General features: G+C 41.0%; 1 protein-coding gene across 1 annotated transcript; it reads left to right on the top strand.

The window, feature by feature from the left end:
- Positions 1–7,742: 7,742 nt before the first annotated feature.
- On the top strand, positions 7,743–23,217 carry st7l (suppression of tumorigenicity 7 like). Its single transcript, XM_018703870.2, has 16 exons — positions 7,743–7,889; positions 9,157–9,339; positions 9,771–9,853; positions 10,569–10,728; positions 10,813–10,867; positions 10,969–11,084; positions 11,301–11,379; positions 11,501–11,589; positions 11,938–12,038; positions 12,150–12,264; positions 12,347–12,419; positions 12,574–12,676; positions 18,403–18,553; positions 18,871–18,963; positions 19,087–19,226; positions 21,224–23,217. The coding sequence occupies exons 2-16, from the start codon at positions 9,171–9,173 to the stop codon at positions 21,317–21,319; spliced, it is 1,623 nt and encodes a 540-aa protein (XP_018559386.1). The 5' UTR covers positions 7,743–7,889; positions 9,157–9,170; the 3' UTR covers positions 21,320–23,217.
- The last annotated feature ends 1,207 nt before the right edge of the window (positions 23,218–24,424 follow it).

Below are 24,424 nucleotides of genomic sequence, written 5' to 3'. Positions count from 1 at the left end.
TGTCAGATCAGAAATTCCTGAAAAGTTGATCAGAAAAGGAAAGAGACCTGCATGAGGAAACATTTGATCAATATACATCTATTATAAACTACAGCAGGAGACCTTTGAAAATCTCTGTATATACAATCTGTGTGTGTGTGTGTGTGTGTGTGTGTGTGTTAGAGAACAGCCTCTCTTATTGTAAATCTCCAGGACATTGCACAGATCTCTTAGGCAGCCAAAGCCAGTCATCTTCATTCACTTGCAATATACATCTGCCTTTGGTCTGAATATGGCTGTCAGTCCTGTAAAGACCATCACAATAGAACACACTCATTAGTATTGTGTTGCACTGTGCTTCAGCATCAAGCGCCTACCACCCTTGACTAATTTTCTGTTTGTATCAAGAAACAAAAGCTCTCTAAATCCCCCTGTGGGCTGCGGAGTGGCTTTACTGCACATCAAACTATGCTAATTACCTTTTGCATGATTAATTGGACCAATTAGAATTAGTAGAGGAAGAAAATGATTCTTGGCAAGGTGCGAAACATTAATTAGTCATAAAAAACGTTTATTAGTGTTCAAATTTAATCTCACAGAACACAATGGGATTAAGAGGAAAAGACAGTTAATATGTGGCGTGTTCAATCACTCTCAGCTGCAGATGGAATAATGAGTGTCACCGCTTACACTGTGCTCCGTCACACACACACACACACACACACACAGCCTCACCCCCCCATACACACACCAGTTACTGTACTGTTAGAAAACACCCATCTTCATCCATCATACAAAGTGGCAGTTGTAACACAAACATTCCAGCTCTGATTGATGAGTTAAGACCATACAAACGACTTATACACAGTAATCCCGTCTAAGATTTATGGCCTGAAGGCGATGCATCACAAATTTGCAATAACAAAATCAACAACAGCAGCAGCAGCAGCAGCAGCAGCTAATGGCGATTTAGCTGCGGCAGCATTTATAATAGTATGGTATGGCGTCTGTAATAACAACGTTGCATTACACCAGTTTATACAGTGAATCTGCAGCATGGAAAAATGACAGCCGCAGGGCAGCTGCTTATGATGGTGAAAAACCAGAAAGGTACCGTATGGGCAGTGAGGAGCGTGTGGGTGTTTTCTCACATTTTGCGCATATCATGCAATAAAATAACACAGGGAGTGGCTTCACATCACACTGAACAGAACCCTGTAAAACAGAACTGTGCACACGTGTTACATAAACGTGGCTGGTCTGAGGACATCACAGCACCATGTCACAGTGTTACAGGTGAAGTGTGTGTCAGTAAATGACACTTTTCTTTTCTTGATGTTTAACAAAGTCTGATCACAATGTGTTGTAATCCCCTCTCTCTCTCTCTCTATGTCTCTCTCTCTCTCTCTCTATGTCTCTCTCTCTCTCTCTCTGTCTCTCTCTCTTTCTCGGGTGAAGCAGCAAACAAGTAATAAAAAACTGAAACTTAGAGGTGAAATATGAAACTTTAAAAAAATCACACTTCAGTGTCTTTCCACATTCTAAACACAATCTCACAAAGCAGCTGCTTCAGTAATGAGAGCGTCTGCTGCTTAGAACCATAATATGTTTATCAGAAGAGTTTCAGTGTGGCTTTGTCACTTTTTGACTGAATCACAGAGAGAAAATGTCCCTGTATTGATGAGGTTACTGTGTTTTGGCAGTTATATGTGTATGTGTGTGTGTGTGTGTGTGTGTGTGTTGTACATGTGCAACTGAAAACACTACAAATGTATGAACCTACAAACCAGTTTGTTTTAATGTGGACACTGCTGACTCTGCTGGTTTGGGGACGACGCACTGTAAAATATTTATCAGTGTCCATGCATCTTTTATGATTGGTTTAATGTAAACATATTGGTTTTAGTAATTCCTTCTTAAGTTAACTAAAAGATTCAAATTTTCATTTTCAGATTTATTTAGGAACCTGATTTGAAACCTGATTTCTTCTTCTGTAAAGTCGTGTGACTTCAAATGTAAAACTGAGTGGAGTTAACGTCACCAAGCTCATTAAATGCAGTTTCTAAAAGAAAGATGATGAGCCTGCATGGTTGGAGGGTCAGACCTCACTGAAGACCTTCTCTCTTTTAATCTAAAGAGGTGACTGAAGAAATGATAATGATTGTTTGGTCTGATGCTAACTGAGATGGAGTTTGTACTCGACACACAGAAACCTCATGTTTCGTTGTATCAGCTCTGCTGCAAGTGAGTGCAAAGTAAATAGCTGTTTCTCTACGTAAATAACCTGCTGTTTTGAATCAGTGTGACAGAGCCAGTGGTGTAATTAACACAAGCCCAGTTCAGAGTTTTCAGAGCAACAGACCCGACTGGTCAAATGTTACTCGGAAAGAAGAAATCACAGGTGTAGTTTCCAGCAAATCAGCCCTAAAATCTCACTCCTTCCTCTGTTTTATGTGACTTTTATGAAAATCTTTTGAGCAGAAGTGATATAGAAGAGCAATAATGTCCAGCACTAATTTAATACCTTATTACCATAAGCCTGGTGCAATGCATGCATAATAAATTGTTGTATCTTTTACACGGCTCAGGCATATGGTTGCGAGACCGGATTCTCTTCAAACTGCACCAAATTTGCATGATAGGATGTGAGAGTTGGATGGATTTGGGGATTATATGAAACACAGCTTCCATTTCCAGTTCATTGTACTAAGGAGAGGTATCACATTTACACAGATGGGGAGGAATTTGGAAATGCACAGCTTCTGTGAATCTCAGAATGTGTAGAGAAGAAAAATCACTTCAAAGACAGAATCTATACTGGGCTTTTTATTCTTTACTCCAAAACATAGGAAATGTTTTTTTATTCAGCAGTGTGCTGAAATGGGCTGCAGCTTTCTGCAGCTCAGAGGGAGCTGATCAATGTTGTTAGTAGTCTTTAAGCCACATGGTCACAGTCTCACAATGTGTTTCATGGGAGGTTCTAGAGACCCTGCCAGGACAATCATTAGTCTGTTGTATGGTTAGATCATTCTGGAGGTCAGAGCAGGGAACGTATTACTGCACGGTTGACTGGCTCCAGCCTGACAGTCCATCTAACTGTAGCCTGACACTGCAGTGGGCACTTTATGCACTGCATACGAACAGATGGCAGATAAAACTTCATCTCTCTCAGGAAGTCAGATGTTCCAGTTCTTTGTGTCGAAACATTTGAATGCAATTTAACTTCATTGTATTTCTACTTTGTCTTCTTCAATCACCTTTTCCAATTATATAACTGTATTATTTGACTGTTTACTCAGGTTAGGTTGCATAATATATTCTGCTTTCATGCTGTCAGTCATCTGCCTTGAAGAAGTCTGAAGCACTGATTACCTTCTTCTTGGATTAAAAAAGCAGCCTGATTGTCAGTCATCGTTGTCTGTGCTTTCAGACGACAATGTGGAATATTTTTATTGCACCAAGACTCAATTAACTCACAGACACTTCACACAGATATTATCGTTGTACTAGAAGAGCGTGATCTTTACTTTGCCCCAGTTTTTAGTTTCATGTAAAAAAGACTCCCACGAATATCAAAGGTAAGCTCTCTCCCTCCTGCTGTCAGCTCGAATCTGTTCGTCCCTGATGTCTGATTCAGTATTCAACCACAAATACCAGTGGCCAGGTAACGATGATTCGTAGTGACGTCAGGGACAGCAGAGTCTCCGTGTTAATCAGCAGCGTTTTCTCCAGGTGACACTAACGTGTCTCGTTTCGCTGTAAAAGGTCAGGCACACAGCAGTGGAACTAGCTGTGGTTCAATTTCGGTGTTTTGTTTTCAGTCAGTGTCCAACGGCCTTTTTCTGATACAGTCTGCTGTGCTGACAGTGGAGGGACTGTGTTTTAAATACGACGACTAACTTTATCTCAAAAAATCATCGCTGGTATGAGAATCTGTGGCGTATTATTCTCTGTGTTCTTCTGTCTTTGTTATGTTGTTTTTGTCTATGGAAGCCTACAGAACACATGAGGTTTCAACGAACAATGCCACATTAAGAAAGATCATGATGTCGACATATACAACTGTTCCTTTTAACGACATCTTCAGTCCAAAGTTTATCTCATTCTGGATTCAAACTTGTTACTGTACAACACGTTCACTGGAATAATTGAATCAGTTTAAGTCAAATAGTTTGAGTGATAAATGATTCTTTTGAGTTATTTGACTAGCTGATGTCAGTATCTGGTCAATTATCAATAATATGTAACTCATTATTAGATTATTAACACAGTGAAAACAGGAAATACAGAGATGTATGAGTTAGCTTTGTTTTGTCAGCATTAGACCTGTTCAGCCAAAAAAGTGATTTTCTCTTACGCTGGTTCAGAATGAGCTCATTTTGTTCTGTGGGAAAAAACATTAAAAAAAAAAAATCATGTCAGTTATTTAGTTTTCATTATTGTAGTTTCATTTCTCGTCTCTTTTACTCACCATATGCAGTGGGGGTGGGGGGGTTGGTCTCTTAAATTACTGTTGGTAAAGGCCACACACACCCGCCAAAATCATCAAATTTCAAATTCTACATAGGGTGCTAGGTTTACATAAAGAATGTAGCAGAGCCACTGAGCAGTCAGAAACCATGCAGCAGTGTAAATCATGTCAAGCACATCTAAATATTCAAAACTCACTTGTAAATTCAAGGTTGTTTTCTCCTGCTTTTTTCCATTGAGACTGAACATGCGACTATGGTGCACAGCAGCAGAGTGTGTCTCATTCTCTGTCTGTGTCACTCTGTTTCATGTTTTATAATTGTATACTTCAAGGCCAATCTAAAGCACAAAGCCCTCTAAAATTAGCCTGACTATGAGTCATCTTTGAAAGCGTCCCATAAAGGTTACATGATTCTCAACAGCAGTGACTGCAATCAAGGCCTGTTGACTGTGATGGGGGACTTAAACCACAGAGACCCGAGTGCTGTCTTGTTCTTTCACATGCTTTCAGTCAAACCTCATCAGGTTGTGTGAATGGACTGGGAGGCACGTTGAGTGAAATGTTGATGGTTTAAACTGAAGGTTTGTGAGTCAGTGAATTGTTGTATGGTGTTATTGTTGTGATCATGAGGAAACAGTCATTGTGTTGTTCTGCTTTAATATCTCAGCGGCTGCTGAATGGACATCTGTGACATTTTGTACATTAAAGAGTGAACCCTGCTGACCTCAGTCATCCCAGCTATCACAGCAGTTACAGCAGGAATAACCTCTAATTAAAGAATAATGATAAGGTATACGAGGGAAACATCAACAGTCACAGACTGACAGGGAAAGATTCGAGATGGAAATAATTCATGTTCATTGTGTGTGACATTTGTACAGTAATTCACACATCTGAGGATAAAAATATGTCTGTATCTTGCGCTTGATTTGCTTATTGCTGTTTTGACCATACTTTTGTTTCTGCTCAGATTATGGATTAGGACTTTTCATTATGGACCCACATCTGTCTCCTCAACATTGTCAAGCAAAACAACTATCCTACTGAGTTCAGATAATAGGACGGTTAAAAAAAAAGAAAAAAGAAAACACTGGGAAAGAAAAGAAAGAATGTGAACAAAGTGTCTCAACTTGTGATGACGTCAGACTTGTCCTCTCGCAGCACAAACACAAGCAGCCTTATTAACATTAAAAAGGCCGGATTTGCTCTGTCTGTGGCAGCTCCAGTTTCTGGTGCACAAAGACTTTCATAACTCTTGTTGTTGGCCGTTACACATTATTTAACACCTCTCTAAAAGTACAGTAACACCTTCCAAGCTCCTGCAGCTATTGACACGGCAGCTGTTCACTCACAATACCTGCGGTTTTTGTCTGTGCACCTCACCTTTTATTTTATTGTTATAAAAATGATGTTCTTGCAGCAGAGGGGAGTGGAAAAAAGACCCTGACTGCATGAAGGTAATTCGTATGTATTATTCATCTCTGCCTCTTCCACTTATACTTACAGTTGGCTGCAGTTGTATACAATGAACAAGCCAGTGTACACGCTGGAGGAGAAGCCGCTGCTGTTCATGCTGTTACTCCATGTTTTGTGTTTTCATATATGTTACCAGCATTTACACTGATAACACACAGTTCTGGTGGATTGCATTGCATTCCTTTACATTAAAGTGGATATCTCTGCAGAGGTGATAATGTAGGATGATTAAAAAGGTAAAAAGAGGTGTTATTCTGTAAGAGGAGAACATATCCATCAACAGGCAAATGTAAAGTGTTACATAATATGTATCTTCCTTGCTGCTGTTTGAATGGTGGAGATCCTCTCTCTGCCTCAGCATGGTTTGTAAATTAGTCATTATGGTAGTTATGAAACAACATGTCCATTTGTCCTCATAGATTTTCAGAGAAAAGGGTTGAAATTTTGGTCTCTGGGTCTGTGTGGAGGGAGGAAGTCATTTTTCTGTGGCAACATTGCACATTTTCTGAAAATGAAGTGTTTTGAGAGAAATGAGTTGTTGAGGGAGAGTCCCTTCATGGAGACAAGTAATATAAACTCACTGAGAGAAAGCAGTGTGGGAGACAAGAACCAGTTTCATAAAGTTTTCCATCAGGGCAGGGACCACCAAATGCTGAGCTGACAAACGACCAGTCAGACAGCATGTACATTTTCAGAGCACTACAGTATTCAAAGCACACTTTATTACTCATTAAAATTACATTATAACCAAACTTCTGCTCAGATCAAACTAAAATCTTTCACTGACATCAAGAAGGCACAATTAAAAATTTAATGTGAAGTAATGAAAATGTGTCAATAGCCTGAAATGCCCTAAAATATTCTAACATGTTTTTATATATTTTTAGTCTTATACAGTAAGTCCTCATTTGTTTAAACAGCTGGCTTTGTGAACAATATGATCAACAGAACGCCGGGTATTTTAAACCCTTAAAACGCAGCCTCTTAAGTAATAATGAGAGTGAGAAATGCAGTGCATTTAAGTGAAAACCCTGATTAATTATGTATGATTAGAGGACTCTTAAAAGCTTTGGGGAGAGAAAAAGAAAGAAACTACATAAACAGAACATGAAGTCCAGAACGGCTGGATGGATCCCAGACGTGAAATTGTAAATGAACCTTAAGTGTACAGGTGACTGCAGAATGATGAGTGATATTGCTTCTGCGTGGCTGGACACTGGCTGACCGTTTGTGTACAGGTCATGTCACATTTTGTGCTGAGGTACCATCCATTGTTCCCAATTTTTATATGAGTGTTGTGCTGTATATTCACAGTTTACTGTTGATAAAGGTTAGCTTTTATCTGCAGTGCCAGATAAGATTTTAACAAATGATTTTTAAATGAAGGTGCATTAAAATGCAGAACAGAACATGCAGGAATTCAGCAGATGTCCTTGTCTCTTCATCTATATTTTATTTGACTTCTGTTGATATTTAACCAATATAAGTGGTGCAGTGTGAATGCAGGAAAAGATAACACTGTTATCTTTGTATATTCTTGGAAGGCACATGTATGTTTTATCAACGAATGAGTCACTGAGCAGAGGTCATTTGGAAATATCCTCTCAGCTGGCGATACATTCAGACATACAGGTCAGGGTGTTCACTCCGGATAACTTCTACAAACCTGTCTTGTTCCTCTTCCACTCCTTTTTTATTCCTCTTTCTCCCCCACTCTTCCTCCCTGTCAGCAGCATCATGCATGTTTTCACCTCTAAAGTGATTGTACCTGATTTATATGACAGGCCTTTAACCCTGCGTGTGCTTGTCCATCAGCATCAGGCAGAAAAACACCCAAGGGCATGTGTGAGCAGGACCAAATCTGGCTCTCTGTCATTCAGTGGCTGTAACCTCCAACTAGAACACACTCCAACAAATCACATTTATTCCTGCACTGTTAGGAGATGTGAGTCAGTCACAGAAGGTGAGGAGTGCTGAGGGTGGTGTGCACCCAAAAAATATACTTTCTCCTTATCTGTCAACAGTCTTATTGAATTGTTTATTTTTGAACAAATTATATTCATCTGTGGGTGTGTAGATCATGGTAACAGAAAACTCTGCACATACAATGACTGGCAGTTTGATCAAAGCTAAAGAGTTGGCTCCAGCTCTCAGCCTTAAATAAAGCCTGAGAAAGTTGCTCAGTAATTAATTCAAACTGATGTACATTTACCATCCTGAAAATATAATATAATATATATTATATTATATATATAATAGAATATTGTAATGAATTCTGAGACTAAACACAACTGAACGTTGTCTCCACCTGCAGTCGGTGGATGGAAAAAGAAGTGAATGGTTTTATGGATGTAATGGCGCCACCTACTGGCCATAGATAATACTACATGTTACAACAGGCAGAGAAATGATCTGTTTCTGTCTGCAGGAGATGATGAATGCCCCCAAATATCCCCAACAGCTCACATCTATCCGAGTCTGTAGTTTACTTCAGGTCAATATCTATCATTACTATTATATTAAGTAATGATGAAATAAATTCATAATTTATTAATTGATTGACAGAAATTTAATTGTCAAAAATGGGATAATCAGTTATTTCTTGGTCAGTGAATTAACATCACTGATCCCAGCTTCTCAGATGTGAGGATTTGGCTTTATTCTCTTTTTAAAAAATGTTTTTAATCTGAATATTTTTGGTGCATTTAGACTCAATATAAACACTATAACACTGTAATAGACACTGTAATGGGCATTTTAGTCTAAGATTTTACTAAATAAACCTTCACTTGACAAATCAGAAAGTAACTATCAACAGTGTACTTATTTTCTGGAGCCCTAATGTGGAGCAGAGAGGTGGAGGAAGCACTCATAATTAAGCAATAAGAAAATACAGCTGCTGCTATCATGTTTTTATTTAGTTATTTATTTTCGATTAATCGTGCATAAAGCATCTGTCTTTTCACATGTTCATTTTTTTGTCCTTTAGACTTCTCAGTCCAGTCTAATGCCTCCAAACGTTGATATAAAACCGATTAATTTTAATGTTTATACTTTATTAGATTTATTTCAGGACATAACAACAGTAAAATGAAATGATAATGATTAAAATAGAGATAATAATATTAACAGAAGTCTTGTTATTGTTTTTGTAGCCTCCGGAAATGATTTTTTTGTCGCGATTTCAAAATAGAGGTCTGAACGTGGTCACGTGACTCCTCTGTTTACAGACATCCGGAGAAACATGGAGGACACTACTGGCAGTAATCCTCAGTCTCTTGGATTTACAGAGAAATTAAAGTCTTGGCTGTCTTGGTCATGGACTTACGTGTGCTTCATTTGGTTCGGCATGGTGCTCATCATGATATACGTTCTGTGGAGCCCGCTGAAACTGCAGGAAACTCTTACCTCAGGTGAATTAATGCAGCTGCTAGCTAGCTATTGTTAGCCTCCGGGTATGTAGCTTTAGCTGGCAGCAAGCGGGGCTGTTGGTGGTTTGACAGCTCGTTTTCTGAGTGACTGAGGCGCAGACAGAGGAGACTTTCGGCTTAGATTGAAGTCCAGTATTTAGACACCCAGTGTCAGGGACTAGTTGCATCATTTTCTATCAGTAGCGTTCACCGCTTGTTGTAAAGATGCAGCTTTTTATTGATGTGTTTTAAAGTTTGTTCCTGTGGATGTGAGATACTCTGCTATACACAAACAAAGATCAGTATTTTGTCTGTTCGTGCTGCAGCTGTTGTCAGTCATTTTCTGTTACATGTGTTAGAGCTACAGCAGAAACTTCTGTCAGCTCTGGCTGAACTGATGACACTAACCTGACTGACTGTTTCTCTCCTTTCAGCCTCAGTGTTTTTAAATACACTGACTCCTAAATTCTATGTTGCTCTCACTGGAACCTCCTCTCTCATCTCTGGACTCATCCTCGTGAGTTATGACTTTAATTATTGTATTTTTTCCCCCTTTGGCTACACAGATTTGTCTAACACCGACTGCTGATGTCTCATATTAGCTTTGTAATGTATTTTTACATAGAAGAAGGACTGTGGATTTTCTCCTCCATCACTAACATTGAAATTGATGTGGGAATGAATCTCTTTATGGTCAGCATTAACAGGAGGAATGGCTACAGAAAGCAGTGTTAACAAGGGCACCTGACTCTTGTTGTTATCCATTAATAGACACATCTTTCAGGACAGTGTCCTAAAGTCTGACTCACACTCAGGAATCCAGGTCTAGTTCTAGAGGAGCATTGTTATTAAATGTAAAGCCAGAATGGAAATGTATTGTAGTGTGCCCAGGGACATCAGTACCAGTCCTTTGTCCAGTGCAGTGGGCTTTAGCCTTTACTGGGTGAGAAGAATTTGAATGAATTTGATTCATTCAGGTTCAATAAACAAACAGGAGTGCTCTAATGCTGGCAAGGCCATCAAGATTCAGGCAAGACAGATGAGCTCAGATAACAACATGTATGAGGTGGACTGATTTCTTTCTCTTTATGGCAGTTTCTGGGGTTGCATGGCAGAAAAAACTCAGAAACCACTGGTCTAGTGATTTCACAGTGACTGCCACTAAAGGATAACTGAATAAATGTTGTCTTATTGTGTACGTTTTGTGGTCACCATGTGTGTTCTCACCACAGATATTTGAGTGGTGGTATTTCCGTAAATACGGGACCTCGTTCATTGAACAAGTGTCAGTGAGTCACCTGCGTCCTCTCCTGGGAGGAGTGGAGAGCAGCTCCACAACTGGTCTGTTCTCCTCGGTGAATGGGGAGGCAGAGCCGAGACCCAGTGTCTCAGGTAAACGTGTGAATCATACAAACCATTACAGCAATGTTATTAATAATACTGCTGGCATTAATAACAGTAGCTTCCTTTTTCTAGAGTGTAAGGTCTGGAGGAACCCTCTGAATCTGTTCAGAGGAGCAGAGTACAACAGGTATGATTCAGATATTCAGCTGTTTAGGATGCATATGATCGTACTTACTTGGTGGATGGATTGATTCACAGAATTTTTTTATTTTCCTTGTTTGACTGCAGATACACCTGGGTAACAGGGAAGGAACCTCTAACATACTATGATATGAACCTGTCTGCTCAAGACCATCAGACCTTCTTCACAGGAGACACTCAGCAGTTAAAGCCTGAAGATGCCGGTGAGTTGTAATAAAATGCATGCAACAGAAAACAGAGAGATGTGATGATTACATGATCCACCAGACAAGCAAAAAGCTTTGGTTCTTTTCTTTTGTTCATATCAAACTGATTTGTTTTTTGTTGCAGAGCTTTTGACTTGGGGACATACAGGTGAATATATGTGAGGAGTGTGAGGTCGCATGTATAATAAGCCTGAGTTCATCGTCTCATTACAGTGATGCAGAAAGCCTGGAGAGAGAGAAATCCTCAAGCCAGGATCAGAGCAGCTTACCAGGCCATAGAGATGAACCATGAGTGAGTCCTGCTCTCACACAGTGACACATTATCTCCTGTCTGTAAATGTAAATGTAGCTGTTGTAATGCAGTTTAAATGTGAGTTTTTTTAAGGAAAATATAATGAGGATTTGCTGTACAGATGTGCTGCAGCCTATGTGCTCCTAGCAGAGGAAGAAGCCACAACCATCACAGAAGCTGAACGCCTCTTCAAAAAAGCTCTTAGTATTGGTAAGGATGGACTTGAATATACAGGAAGTACAATTAACAGAAGGTAGTTAACTAGTTTGAGTAACTACACCCAGTTTAAATCCTACTTACACAACGTGCTCTGCCACAACTACACAGTGACTGAAGTGACACTTCACATCACAGGTAAGTGTGGTTATGAGTAGAACAGACCACATACTGTTTATCCACTCCCACCTGTGGTGATTCATGTAATCACAAGTGCAGCATTACATCAGTTCTTTTCCTCCACACAAGATCACAACATGAGGCCTGGTTCTCATTTTATCAGTGTTATTCATGTTTTAACGTGTTTAGTTTTTTTAAATATCTCATGTTTGTTATCCACAGCTGGAAAAGATATCAACTTACTGGTGTACATTAAACGCAGACTGGCGATGTGTGCACGCAAACTGGGACGGATTAAAGAAGCTGTGAAAATGATGAGAGATGTGAGTTTCTATCAAAAATAATCTCACAAAAATACAGCTACTGTATCTAAAATAATGGGAGAACAGTTGCACCCACACAGTGTTACTGTATGATGTTTTATGTGTTTGCAGTTAATGAAGGAGTTCCCACTGCTGGGGATGTTAAATATACATGAAAACCTCTTGGAGGCACTTCTAGAGCTTCAGGCATACGCTGATGTCCAAGCAGTCCTCGCCAAATATGACGGTGAGACTCTGTCATTAAATTTGCCCTGAAAATGGACTGAATGGCTTATGTCACATGACCCCACTTTATTCTGTTACTGCAGACATCAGCTTGCCAAAATCAGCCACTATATGCTACACATCTGCATTGCTGAAAGCACGGGCTGTGTCAGATAAGTACGTTCACCTCTGATTCATAAGGTTTTAAATAGCTGTTAGTTGTGAATTTTGTCGTCTGATTAAACATCTGTATCTCTATGGTGTGTTTGGCTGCAGTAACGGTAGAACTCTGTGAGCAGCTGCAGTCTTTCATATGAGGTGTGTCACACAGGTTCTCCCCAGAGGCAGCATCCAGGCGGGGACTAAGCACAGCAGAGATGAACGCTGTGGAGGCCATACACAGAGCTGTGGAGTTCAACCCACACGTGCCAAAGGTCAGATTAGATTAATGAGTGAGCGTGTAAAACCCACTGATCATTGGGATGTGATGTTATAAACTTAAATAAACCTGACTTTTTTACATGTGGCATTAAAATGAGGATCAGGATTAAATCTCCACGTTATTCACAGAATAATCTCAACACCATTAGACTTTATCCACCACCTGAAATGTTTCACCTGTCCCTCCATGTCCACAAACCAGGCTCACATGACTGCTGTGTGTAAAGGTCACACACAGAGCAGGTAAACAGCTGTGTCAGCAGCTACAGGTGGGCTAATGTTCTCTCTGGACATGCTGTATACTGGCTCACCTGCAGGTGTCAGTGCAGGTTATTATACAGTAGCTCTCAACTCATTTTGTCACACCTGTGTAGATTAGAAATCCTGGTGTGAATGTGCTTTTGCTGATTCTTTGTCTATAGTAGTGATTTGGATCGATTTATATTGTTAGTGATTTTAAATGAAACACAACTTCAGATGTGTATTTGCCCTTATCGTGTGACCACTACAGTATGTTTTGGATCATGTGCATTTCGTGTTTTTACAGGTAGTTTGGTTTTAACTTTTAGATCCTCAGAGTAACTGTTGATATAAAGTAGAACAGATATGTTGGTAGACAGTAATGTGTAGTAGAGTGCAGCTCTATGTTCGTCTGAACCAGGGCACACATGGGACTACAGTGATATCTCTCTGGCCTTTCTCATCAGTTCCCACAGGATTAGATGTCACACACTCACATGCACACACAGAGTCATACACAAGCAGTTGCAGCTTGGTTTTGTCTTAGCTCAGGCTTTGTAGTGTGGTGTTGTTTCATCTGGTGGACTCCAGAGAAAGAGAACCGGTGTGTTTGTGTGTGTGGAGGGGGGCAGACATCAGCCAGCACTTTGATCCAGCCTTTGATTTTAAAGTGAGGGCCCTCATCTTCAGTGTCTTTCCAACTGCTCCCTCCCTATCCTGCCCAGAGGCAGCCGTCCTCTCCCCTCTCATCACGTACCCTCATCCTGTTTCTTATCCTCTCATGTTCCCTCATCCCCTCTCATCCCCTGTTTGCAGCCAGAGCCACTGCCAGCTTCATCAGAATGGAAGTCATTTAGAGCAAATGAACAGTGAATTAACACTGAAACTTACATTTATAACATATTTTTCACCTGTGATTATTGTTAAACTCGAACATCTGATACTCACTCAGGCCTCAAAGCAGAGTTGTGTTGAGTTTTTTTGGATATGAAGATGTACCTCTGTGAGGAAAGAGGAGCCATGTTGCTTTGTGTTGTCTGACATGTCTGAGTGATGAGTGCACCTGTGACTCTGGACTGTTTCTATTAGTTTCACAAATAGTGTAGAGAGTTGAGCATGCTGTGGTAGAGTTTGTTGCATTCATTGAGCAATTATGTGACATAAAAATGTCTAAAACTGTGACAAAATCACATATTGATTTGACCTGAAAGTGATGTCTAGTTTAACTGCACCAGTTTTGAATGTGACCTAATGAGCAGCATAAACATTAGTTATTATGTTCTGTATCTGTATTATCTGGTGGGAGATCAGAGGTGTGTTGCTGTAAATAAGTCATATCAGACAGATAGCAGGAGGAGTAGAGCAGCACCAGTGGCAGTCATGGCCCACAGTTTATAAAAACAGGCTTGTAAACAGAGGTTTGCCAGTTTCATCTCCATATCTGCAGGATGAGGAAAAGTAAAAGAGCAGCGTATGCCACTCCCTCAAGAGTTTCCCTTGAGAAACATATAATTGTGGAGGTTCTGCGCTGAACTCTGAACCACAAACCTGCGAGTGAAGCCAGAGGAAAAGTCAGGGGATTACCAAAGTCAGTGCTGCTTCACCTGGAAAACATAAAGGTCTGCACCACATTTTGTGCCAATTAAAGGCGTTGATATTTGAGACGATATTTCTCAGAACAAATACTAATTTAGATAAAAAGTCAGGATCGTCAAGGTCAGTATGATTCATCCTCTCAGTGCTGTGGATATCTGTGTGGAATGTCAGTCCATCCAGTTGTTGTTGAGATATTTCAGTGGTTGAATTGACTCGACATGTTGACATTGTCGTCCTTAGAGCTGTGCAGCTAGCATGGTTAATAAAAACTACCCACCAGCCCCTGCTCTCCCTGAACAGGTGGATTAATAAAGGAACATTGTTAGGTCAAGCATTAAGTGTGTGGGTGTGTTATCAAGCATGCCAAGGAGCTTATATATGAATATCATGCTAGACTACATCACATGAGCTCATTCAAACTGCTCACACACACACACACACACACACACACACAGGCTTCAGTCCCACAGCTGTTTCAGCACACACCATTCTCCTCCCTCATGACCTCTTTCCCCTTTTTCCTCACCAGCTCTCCGTCTTACCCCTGTTTCCCTCCTTTTCCCGTCTGCTCACTTCTGTTTTCCTCTCCTCCTCATCTTCTTGTCCCTCTCTATTAATCCTCCTCTCCTCCACCTCCACCCTTTTCTCCATCTGTCTGTCCACTCCAATCAGCTTCCATACCAGCCCCTGGTTAAGGAACTTGACAGTTTGCCGGATGCTTGTACAGCTGATCAAGTGTTCCTGCTACCTGAATCAGTTTTACATTTACATTTACCACCACTTTGCTCATTTCAGAGCAGCCGGGGCGACCAGATCCCATCTACCCTGCTAGTTTACTCCACTTTGGAGGGCAGTTTCTCATCTCACCCCATTCTGGTTGACATGGTCTCATCTAGATCGCCTGTCAAGACTCAGGAATGTGGACCTTTTCTTAGTTTACCTCTGAAATTGGCTTTTTGGTTTGTGAATTGAGACAGAGTAGCAGACCTGGGTTTGTTGTGAATTAAGATTGATGAGGTTTGATTCAGAGGAGGTAAAGGGGGTTAGGACAAATGTTGTTTGTTCTCTGCCCCTCTCCTTCCCCTCAGCAGAGGCTGGAGTAGCTGGTAGCAGCGTTTACTGACTGTGAAATTCTTAATCTTTGTTTGTATTCCTTAAGCCCAACACCTGTGTGTCTTTATGCTCTTTCACCATAAAAGTTTGTCCAACCCTCATGGAGCAGCTACAAGGCTGATGTCATTGTTGCCTGTGTGTCCCATTGTGAGAGGCAAAGTGCTGCAGATTAGAATCAGAAGGCAGCTTATGAGTTATGCTCTGGGCTTATGACTGGCCAGGGATAAAAGGAGAACACATGAAACTCAATCCCTTCATCAAAGAGGCGACAGGGAGCAGAGAAACAGACCGGAGAACGAGAGAGGGAGGGAGGCCAGCGCAGAGGACTGAGGTGTCACCGGGTCTAATGCTGTGGCATGTGAGGAAGGACAGCTGAGCGGCCGGTCTCTCTAAATGGTTAATCTTTAAACACAGAGGACCCAGACCTACATGGGTGCCACACTCTGTCCTCTCATTATCAGAGACAGGCTGATATGGAGGTAGAGCTGTGTGTAAAACTAAAACCTTCACATGTATCTGTAAAATCTCCAGGTCCAAACTGGCTCCCTGAATAAATGTTATTTAAGCAGTTACAGTAACTGTTTTGTCTTCTACAACCAAGAAGCTATGGTTTGTTACTGAGCAACACTGGTGCTGAGGAGGAGCAGACGATGGTGAAAGATTTGTGCACAGAAATGGTGAAGAAGATGGAGGCAGACAGTCAGGTGTCTTTGCTGGAGTAGAGAGACGGATTAATTCAGACAGGATAAAAGAGGAAGGCAAACAAGCAGCTTCTGGTTGTCTCTCACTGCCGATCCTTGTAATGACGACGGAGAGTGTTAGGATGGAAAGAGAGGAGGGTAGAAGACGGGACGGTCTGCTGTCATGGTTGACTGAAGAGGAGAAGGCAGGTGAGGTGGAGTTCCTCACCTGTTGCCTGTAGCTGCCAGCAGTTACTCATGAGCGTGAGAGGGAGGCACAGGCGATGGAGCAAATGGATTTAGCATATAGAAACATTAAATACTGTATCTGATGAATACGGCTCTGGTGTTGCAGGAAGGTAAAGCAGAGTCATGGTTTGAGCCTGATGAGGAGGAGATTGTAAACTGTAGTTCAACTTCTTTTCTCACATGATCATATATTGTATTTTTATTTTGTGTTGTGTGTGTGAATGAATTGTCTGAGTGTATTTTGGTTTGCAAAGCCCTTTGAGGGCCGAATGAAGGGACAGGCTGAGCAGTGAAGAGAGAGGCAGAAGATGCTGAGTTATTGCACACTGGTGGTGAAGCAGGTTTGTGTGAGGACAGTGAGAGACAGGTGTGGCAGATACCAGTCCAGGTACTGGGACATTAGATCCAGGCTTGTTGTCCAGTGAGGAGTGTGACGGACAGCTGGGAAACAGGATGAGCCAGGTTGAAGAGCCTGGGCAGGCTGTGATCACGGGGCGAGACTGGAGACAGAGGGTAAGGCAGGGGGAGATGGGTGAAGCAGCATGGTCTGGCTGGATGGATGGATGGATGGATGGCTGAGCCTGTGACCATGGAAGGGATTAGACAGGATTAGCTGTGGGGTAACCTTCCCAAAGTGTCAGTCTGAGATCCAGAGCGCTGTGAAGCCGGCCGCCTGGGAATCCAGCCCAGGGGGCCCCAACCCTGCACATGTTTGTTTAACACAGACTCTGCACACTGGCACACAGACATAAATCACACAGAGTGGCAGGTCATCTCAGTCACTGCGTCATATGACTTATCCACTGACAAAGCAAGGCCTCGTTCAAAAATGCACAACACTGAGAAGCAGCACACAATAACCTGACGGTGATATTTCTGGATGTTTGGTCCGGGTTATGTCAGAGAGCAGACCTGTTCTATAGGCTGTATCTCTGGGATGTGGGCCTTTGTCAGCACAGTGAACCAACTGACTCACTGGGACAAACTTACACAGTAGGGAGGGAGGGGCGTGGTGAGAGGGGGATGTTACACATTCATGGAATGAATGTACTGTACTGTAACAATAACACACACAGAGCTTTGGAAAGCTTTTCCCTCCCACCTTGAACAATTGCAAAATAAGGCTCTCAACAAATACCTCACATGAGGAAAATATGTTTTCAGTCTGCAGGGAGTTAGCCAGAGGGAATTGCACAATAGGATAGAGTAAGTGAAGTACTGACTGAAAAAAACAAGTAGAAAACGTGAATGAAGCTATTAAAGCTGCACGAAGGGATTTGTGACCACAAGGGGGCAGCATCTTTAAAACCAAACTCACATCAGCACAGTTTAGGTTCAGGTCTCAGCAAACAAAGACCTACTTCACACAGATCACAAATAAATCCTCTTTCTTAGCACCTGTCGAACGTCACAATGTAAATACTCATGAGTGTTGTAGTTGTGGTTTGGTTGACGTGCACTGATACACAGCTACAATCTTAAAACAAGTTGCTTGCTAAATGTTTAATTTTAGCACTGTGGGTGATTGTGAGAGTCACTGGGATTTAACAGTTTAGAAATATACTCAACTAAGTAAAATACTTGACAACGAATGATATCTCCATCTGACTGAGCTGATTTCATACATTGTGTGTAAACATTGTGGGTTTATGCACAGATACACAGACCTTGGTTCACTCTCAAAATAGTTGAGCCACTGCTCGTTGTCACAGTTCTGGATAACAGTGTAAAGTGCAGCTATGCCAGGCATCTGTGCTGTGCTGTGCTGTGCCAAGTTGAAAAGGCAAATGAAATCTGGATACTGAGGAGAGTCTTGTGTTTCTTCCTCTTCCTCTCTGCAGTACTTATTAGAGATGAAGAGCCTGATCCTGCCTCCAGAGCACATCTTGAAGAGGGGCGACAGCGAGGCAGTGGCATACGCTTTCTTTCACCTGCAGCACTGGAAGAGGGCAGAGGGAGCCTTAAACTTACTACACTGCACCTGGGAGGGCAGTACGTATCACTTCTGTTGTCCCCCATATAAACTTTCACTTGAACAACCAGTCTAAAAGTATCTTCTTTGTTAGCTGCTCCTCATTTTTTAATTGTTGTGTCATAGGTTTTGTATGGACAACACCCCCACAGATCCTCTATTTCTCCTTAAACAGGGATGAGATCATTCCTCACACAAGAGTGTTAATGTCATTACATTTTATTAGGATGTCCATATCCTGCCATTCTGTGTAATATCAGCTGTTAAACAGATTATTGTACCTGTAGATTAAAATATCAGTCATGTTATTTAAAGTGGTGTTTGTGTTTGTTTACAGCCTTCAGGATAATTCCATACCCACTGGAGAAGGGTCACCTGTTTTACCCTTACCCAGGATGCACAGAAACAGCAGACAGGGAACTACTGCCCTGTGAGTACAGTCACCTTGACTGACTCGTGGTCCAGGATTGTGTCTCTGTCCCTGTTTCAGGGATTTATTTATCTATTGATTCACTTTGTCTCGCTCTCTCTTTCTTTCCCGTCTTCGCTGCAGCTTTCCACGAGGTGTCTGTGTACCCAAAGAAAGAGCTTCCCTTCTTCATCCTCTTCACAGCAGGCCTTTGCTCCTTCACTGCCATACTGGCCATGCTCACACATCAGTTCCCAGAGCTCATGGGTGTCTTTGCCAAAGCAGTAAGTCCACTGAACATCTCAGACGTTGTTATTTTGAATTGTTAGATGTCATTTTTTTTTATCATGAAACCAGTGTAATCAGATGTGAGTGTGGGTTGGCTAACCGCTTATATCTTTGGTGTATCTCTGATTCAGTCTTTTTTCCTAGTTGTGTTTTAAATGCACGTTGTATGTAACCTGAACCTTTTAACCCCTGTGGTAATTGCTGCTTCCATCACTGTCAGTAACACTGGAGGCTCATGGGAGTCGTAGGCCTGTTAAGTCAGTGTTTCCCGCCAAAACAAGCTGTAGTCCAACTTAAACTATCAGTAACCACAGCTGAACAGTGCAACCTTATCACCACAGAAAACACATCAGTGTAACTCACAGCCTTAAAGATTTAGAAACTTAAAATGCATGACTTCCTTTTACTGTTTATTTATTATAGAAGTGTTGTGTTATCTGTTTCAGCCAGTTTGGCAAACTCTTAACTTTGGCTAATCCTTTGTGTATGGTCATCCTGTTTATTAGAGCCTGCCTTTACAGAGACTCAGAGACGCAAAAACAAGAGCACAGAGAACATCTAGTGCTCTTCCCTGTTGTTATGGGAAAGACTGGGAACAGATAGGATTTTTACAGCAGGGCAGAGCCTGGTTTGTGTAACGTTCAGATCGAGAGCGTGAAAACCATCGAGGGAGGAACACAGAGGTCCTCACTCACTGCAGAGGAAAAACACATTTCTCTGAATCTACTGCTGCTCAGAGCAGGACAACACTTTATTTACAGATACCAGACATGTAGGGTATAGTAGGTGAATATGTTTCATATATTAAATGGGATTAGAGAGCACTTGATGTGCACTGGTCTGGCCAGGATGATACGGCCTCTAATGAGACTATTAAAGTGTCAAGTGTATCAAACACACCTCAAGTAGTTTCAGTGAGAAGCTGTATTGTAATATTTCAGAGGACATGTTACTGTTACCAACAAACCTAAATCACTAACATGTGGATTTTAAATGTTCTATTATACACATACCTACTGTAATATATCCTAGATCCTGAGCTTAGATCTGAGTTATTATTTCTGCTGGTAATCATGAAAACTGGAGTGATTCAGTTTAGAGTATAAAGAGAGTTTTTCAGTTCTGTTCTGTTCACAGCAGAAAAAAGGCAAATATTAACAAGTCAACATGAATAATGCCATAGTATGTGGTTAAATGCATTTAGTTCATCTGACTTTCAGTTTGTCAGTGTTTGAATCAGATGTGTAATGGCTGTAAAGTGCAGCTATATGAGAATCATATTTCATTTTTCTTATTATTATTACAGTATATCTACATCCTGCCAGTTTTAAGGGATGATGAGAATTCTGGTTGTGAATTATAGCCTTTTACTCAAACAATAGTTATTTAACTCATTATATTTATTGATTCATTCATTTCTCTGGTCAAAGTACTGTTTCTAAAGTCAAGAATAAACTGTCACACTCAGTAATTGTACAGGTTTATTTACTTTTTATCACTGTTTAGAAACAGAAAGTGAAAGAGGGAGTGTGATTGAGCTGATGTATAAAAGTGTGTTAACACGGAAATCATGAATAATATAAAGTTTATCCCCAAAACTGGATAAATATACTGAGCTGTCAGCAGTGTTTAAAGAATGAAAATATAAGGATGATGCAGCTTTGGCTTTCTCCTCCCGGAAGCTTCCGGATTACATGTAGAAATGTGTTCAGCTGTGAACTGTCCTGCTGCAACTCAGAATGATGCTGCACAGTAAATAATAATTTGCATCTAAACTACGTAACGTATGTATGTAACGACTTTTTTTTCCAGAAAACAACAAAAGGCTGAGGAGTCAAATTTGTCAGAGTTAAAAATTGAAAATAATTGAAAGAAATGTTCATAATTTTAGTAAATAAGGAAATGTTTTACCTGAGGCTTTGAGACAGAGTATAAACTATGACTATAACTTTATGTTCGACTGACGGCTCATTCTGCTTTCTCTCCCTCTCAGTTCTTCAGCACACTCTTTGCACCCCTGGGTTTCTTCGCAGACAAGATGGAAAGCTTCATGCCGTCCAGTTTTTGGCACCAGCTGACTCGGATCTGACCCCATCTCACACACACACACACACACACTCACGACGCACACAGACACACACATATACACACATATACACACCAATACCACTCCAAACCCTCAGACAAAAAGTGTTTGCTCTCCTGTCTTCAGCATTACTGTCCACTTGCTGCACTGTTACTGATTATGTTGGCTGAGGTTGTATCAACACGGCAATACCGCTCTGAAGATGCTCTCCCACACTGCTCCAGCAGCCAGAGTTTTTCCAAGAACACATTCAGAGGGTGCCGTTTGCAACAAATTCACAGGGGCATTCATTTGTCATCATGTTAACATGGGGCAATTAAAAAAGGGTCAGTATCCCACAAAGCCTGGCTTTGAATTTGGTACAAAAATCGAATCAGAAATTTATCCGAGGCACTCGTCTGTTTACTCACAATTATTTATTAAATCATGAATAAGCTAAAACTGAGTGTTTACAGTCTGTGGGGTATTTAGGATGGGAACTATACCAACCCCTCTGCGCCCCGCAGACATCCAGCGGGGCAGATTTAAAAGTCTGTGAGACCTCCTAAAAACAGAGCTGTGATTTACTGCCCTGGAGTGGCTGCAGTGTATACAACACCTCTGCAGTTCAGCAGTTGTTACCATGCCACGACACCTCAGCACTATATCACTGAGGCAACCGCTGCCCCCGCAACATCGAAATGTAAATGGGATCATCGCTGGTCACAGCACAGCCTCTCATGGCATCAGTCATTTCCTCTGATTGCGCTACAGACTGTTATGAGTCAGTGAGTTGGTCAACTGGCAAACAGAAAATTACAGAGGCTCCAGTTACAGCAGACAAACTGAGAACACCACAGTAAGTGTAACAGATAGCTGTAGTACATAGGACTGCAGTAATTCTAAATATTAAACCCTCAGTAGCTCTCGTAATGCACTTTGAATATTCAGTTACAGATATGATGAGCAGCGTTTAGAGATGCTGAGTAAAATGAACAAACATACAAAGTGAGAGTCATTTTACTTCACATGTTCAAAGTCTGTCATGTGTTGACTCTGCTGTAACCTGGCTGATTGGTTCTAATATTTTTACTCTATGGAAGATTTGCTCTTCTCTGTTTTCAAACTAAATAGGCTGAGACACCAGAATCATGTTGTGTGTAAAGTATAATGTAAAAACTGAATCTGATAACAACGTCACTGAAACAAATGTGCTTGTTATGAAACTGTAATAAGACCTGTAAATGTAATTTACTGTGTCCATATACTCCACCACAGAGATAAAGACTGTTAAGAACGTAACATTTAAGGTTTATTTAAAAACAAACATCTATATTGATGTATAGTAATATTGTGATGTCACATTATCCCAACAGTTTATTCCATACATGAACAGGTTTTATTACATTTCTAAACCATTTAACATGTTTGTTTTAGTTTGTCAAGTTCTTTTACTTGATAGTTGTTAGATTCTCAGCAGCTGTAACACAACAGTACAGCTCATGGCTCAGGATGAACTGTGATCATTCTGACATCTCCTCACTCCATGTACGATTACACAAAACAAATGTGCTAATAAAGTGCCTTTTTAGTAACATCCCACTAACTAAACACACCAGTGTGGTATTTACTTTACCCACAGTATTGATTTCTAACACAGTCATTCAGTGTCTGATGTAATGGCACATACAGCACATGTGCAGATTTGGAGTATATTGGTGAAAATACTGATCTGATCTGTTCAGTTTAGTATTTCACTCTGGCCTGTAATATTTGTCTGTTTGAATCACTGACTGTATTTTATGGTATTTAAGGTGAAATGTTTGAGTCCATGCTGAAGACAGGAGAATGTCTGAACAACTGTCAGTACCCCTGGATGAGTTTAAAAGTAAAACTCACAATAAAGTACTCTTTCGGTCTGACTTTTGCTTTTGTTTGGTTCTGGAAGTTCTCAGTTTCATTGTTTTAGAAATGCAACAGGCCAGGACAGGATGAACAGGACTGTAAAACTGGAGCAGTTTCTCCAGGTGTGTGTGGAGAGATAATCACTGAACCTGACTATTTTCAGCATAAGTGAGAGATATAAATACTGTACTTTTGTCATTCCCCTCTTCTTCTAAAATCCCCTCTGTATTGACAGGGAGTCGGTGTCTTGTTCAAGGACAAACTACTCACTCACCCATCGAGCTGCTGCTGCTCCCGGACTATATAAAGCTGAGAGCCATCATGCCCATCATTATGATTACACCACTCCGCCATCAGCAGATGGTTTACTCGGCAGTGAACCATTGGTGCCATAATCATACTCCATACACTCATGCTTAAGTAGCGAACAGCAGTAATGAAAATCGCTGTCGAGTGCTGTTGACGAGTGCTCAAGTGTTTGCTCTCAGTGTCAGAGTGGGGTTCATGCAGCATGTTGAAACTTGTGTTGTTCACCGACCTCCACGACAGAGCGCTTCAAAGTCAGAGTCACAGAGTGAAGAATACAGAAAAGAGAGAGTAAACTCGACAGCAACAGATATGTCAACAAGACATTTATAACATTTATAACCCTAGTCAGTACAGTTAGTAAGAAAAATAAAATGAAGATCCAGGGTTTATTGTGTGGGAAAGTCTCCAAGATGGCAGGTGATGTCCATTGTCCTACAAACCCTCCTCCTGACATTAAATAAGAGTTTTATGTGTTAATATCCTGCTGCCAGCCCAGTAAGCTCACCAGTATGAATAAACTCTTGTGCGTCAAATGTGTCCCTGAAGGTCTCACACAGCTGGAGTTGGACTGAAGTCTCCTGCACATCTGCCTCTGGTTCTAAATGAACACACTGATCACATGGTCAGGTCTGTTATGTCTATCAATGGGTCTGATAAAGAGCTGTGTGGTGTGGTTATGTGGACATGCAGATTATGTGTAATGTAAGATTATATATTTCATTTGTTGTTGGGTTCAGTCCATTCTTATCAGATAAGTTAATAATAACCAGGTGACATTAAACTACAGTGACTGGGCCTTTGTTCTCATTAGCTGTCCATTATACCTGAAACTCAGAGAGAAGCTCATCAAACTGGAGTAATCTGAGATGTTCCAGGGAAAAAGGTGTATTATCTTAATCAAAAATAAATGAATAA

The sequence above is a fragment of the Lates calcarifer genome, linkage group LG12 (genome assembly GCF_001640805.2).
Source record: "Lates calcarifer isolate ASB-BC8 linkage group LG12, TLL_Latcal_v3, whole genome shotgun sequence".
Taxonomy (NCBI): Eukaryota; Metazoa; Chordata; class Actinopteri; family Centropomidae; genus Lates; species Lates calcarifer.
Note: the sequence above shows the minus strand (reverse complement) of the source record. Positions and strands in the feature narration are given on the sequence as shown.

Excerpts from the sequence above, each read along its gene's own strand:
- st7l (XM_018703870.2), top strand. The coding sequence starts at position 9,171 with ATGGAGGACACTACTGGCAGTAATCCTCAGTCTCTTGGATTTACAGAG. Across the intron at positions 10,868-10,968 it reads AGAGGAGCAGAGTACAACAG|ATACACCTGGGTAACAGGGA; the intron begins GTATGATTCAGA and ends GTTTGACTGCAG. Across the intron at positions 12,420-12,573 it reads GCACGGGCTGTGTCAGATAA|GTTCTCCCCAGAGGCAGCAT; the intron begins GTACGTTCACCT and ends TGTGTCACACAG.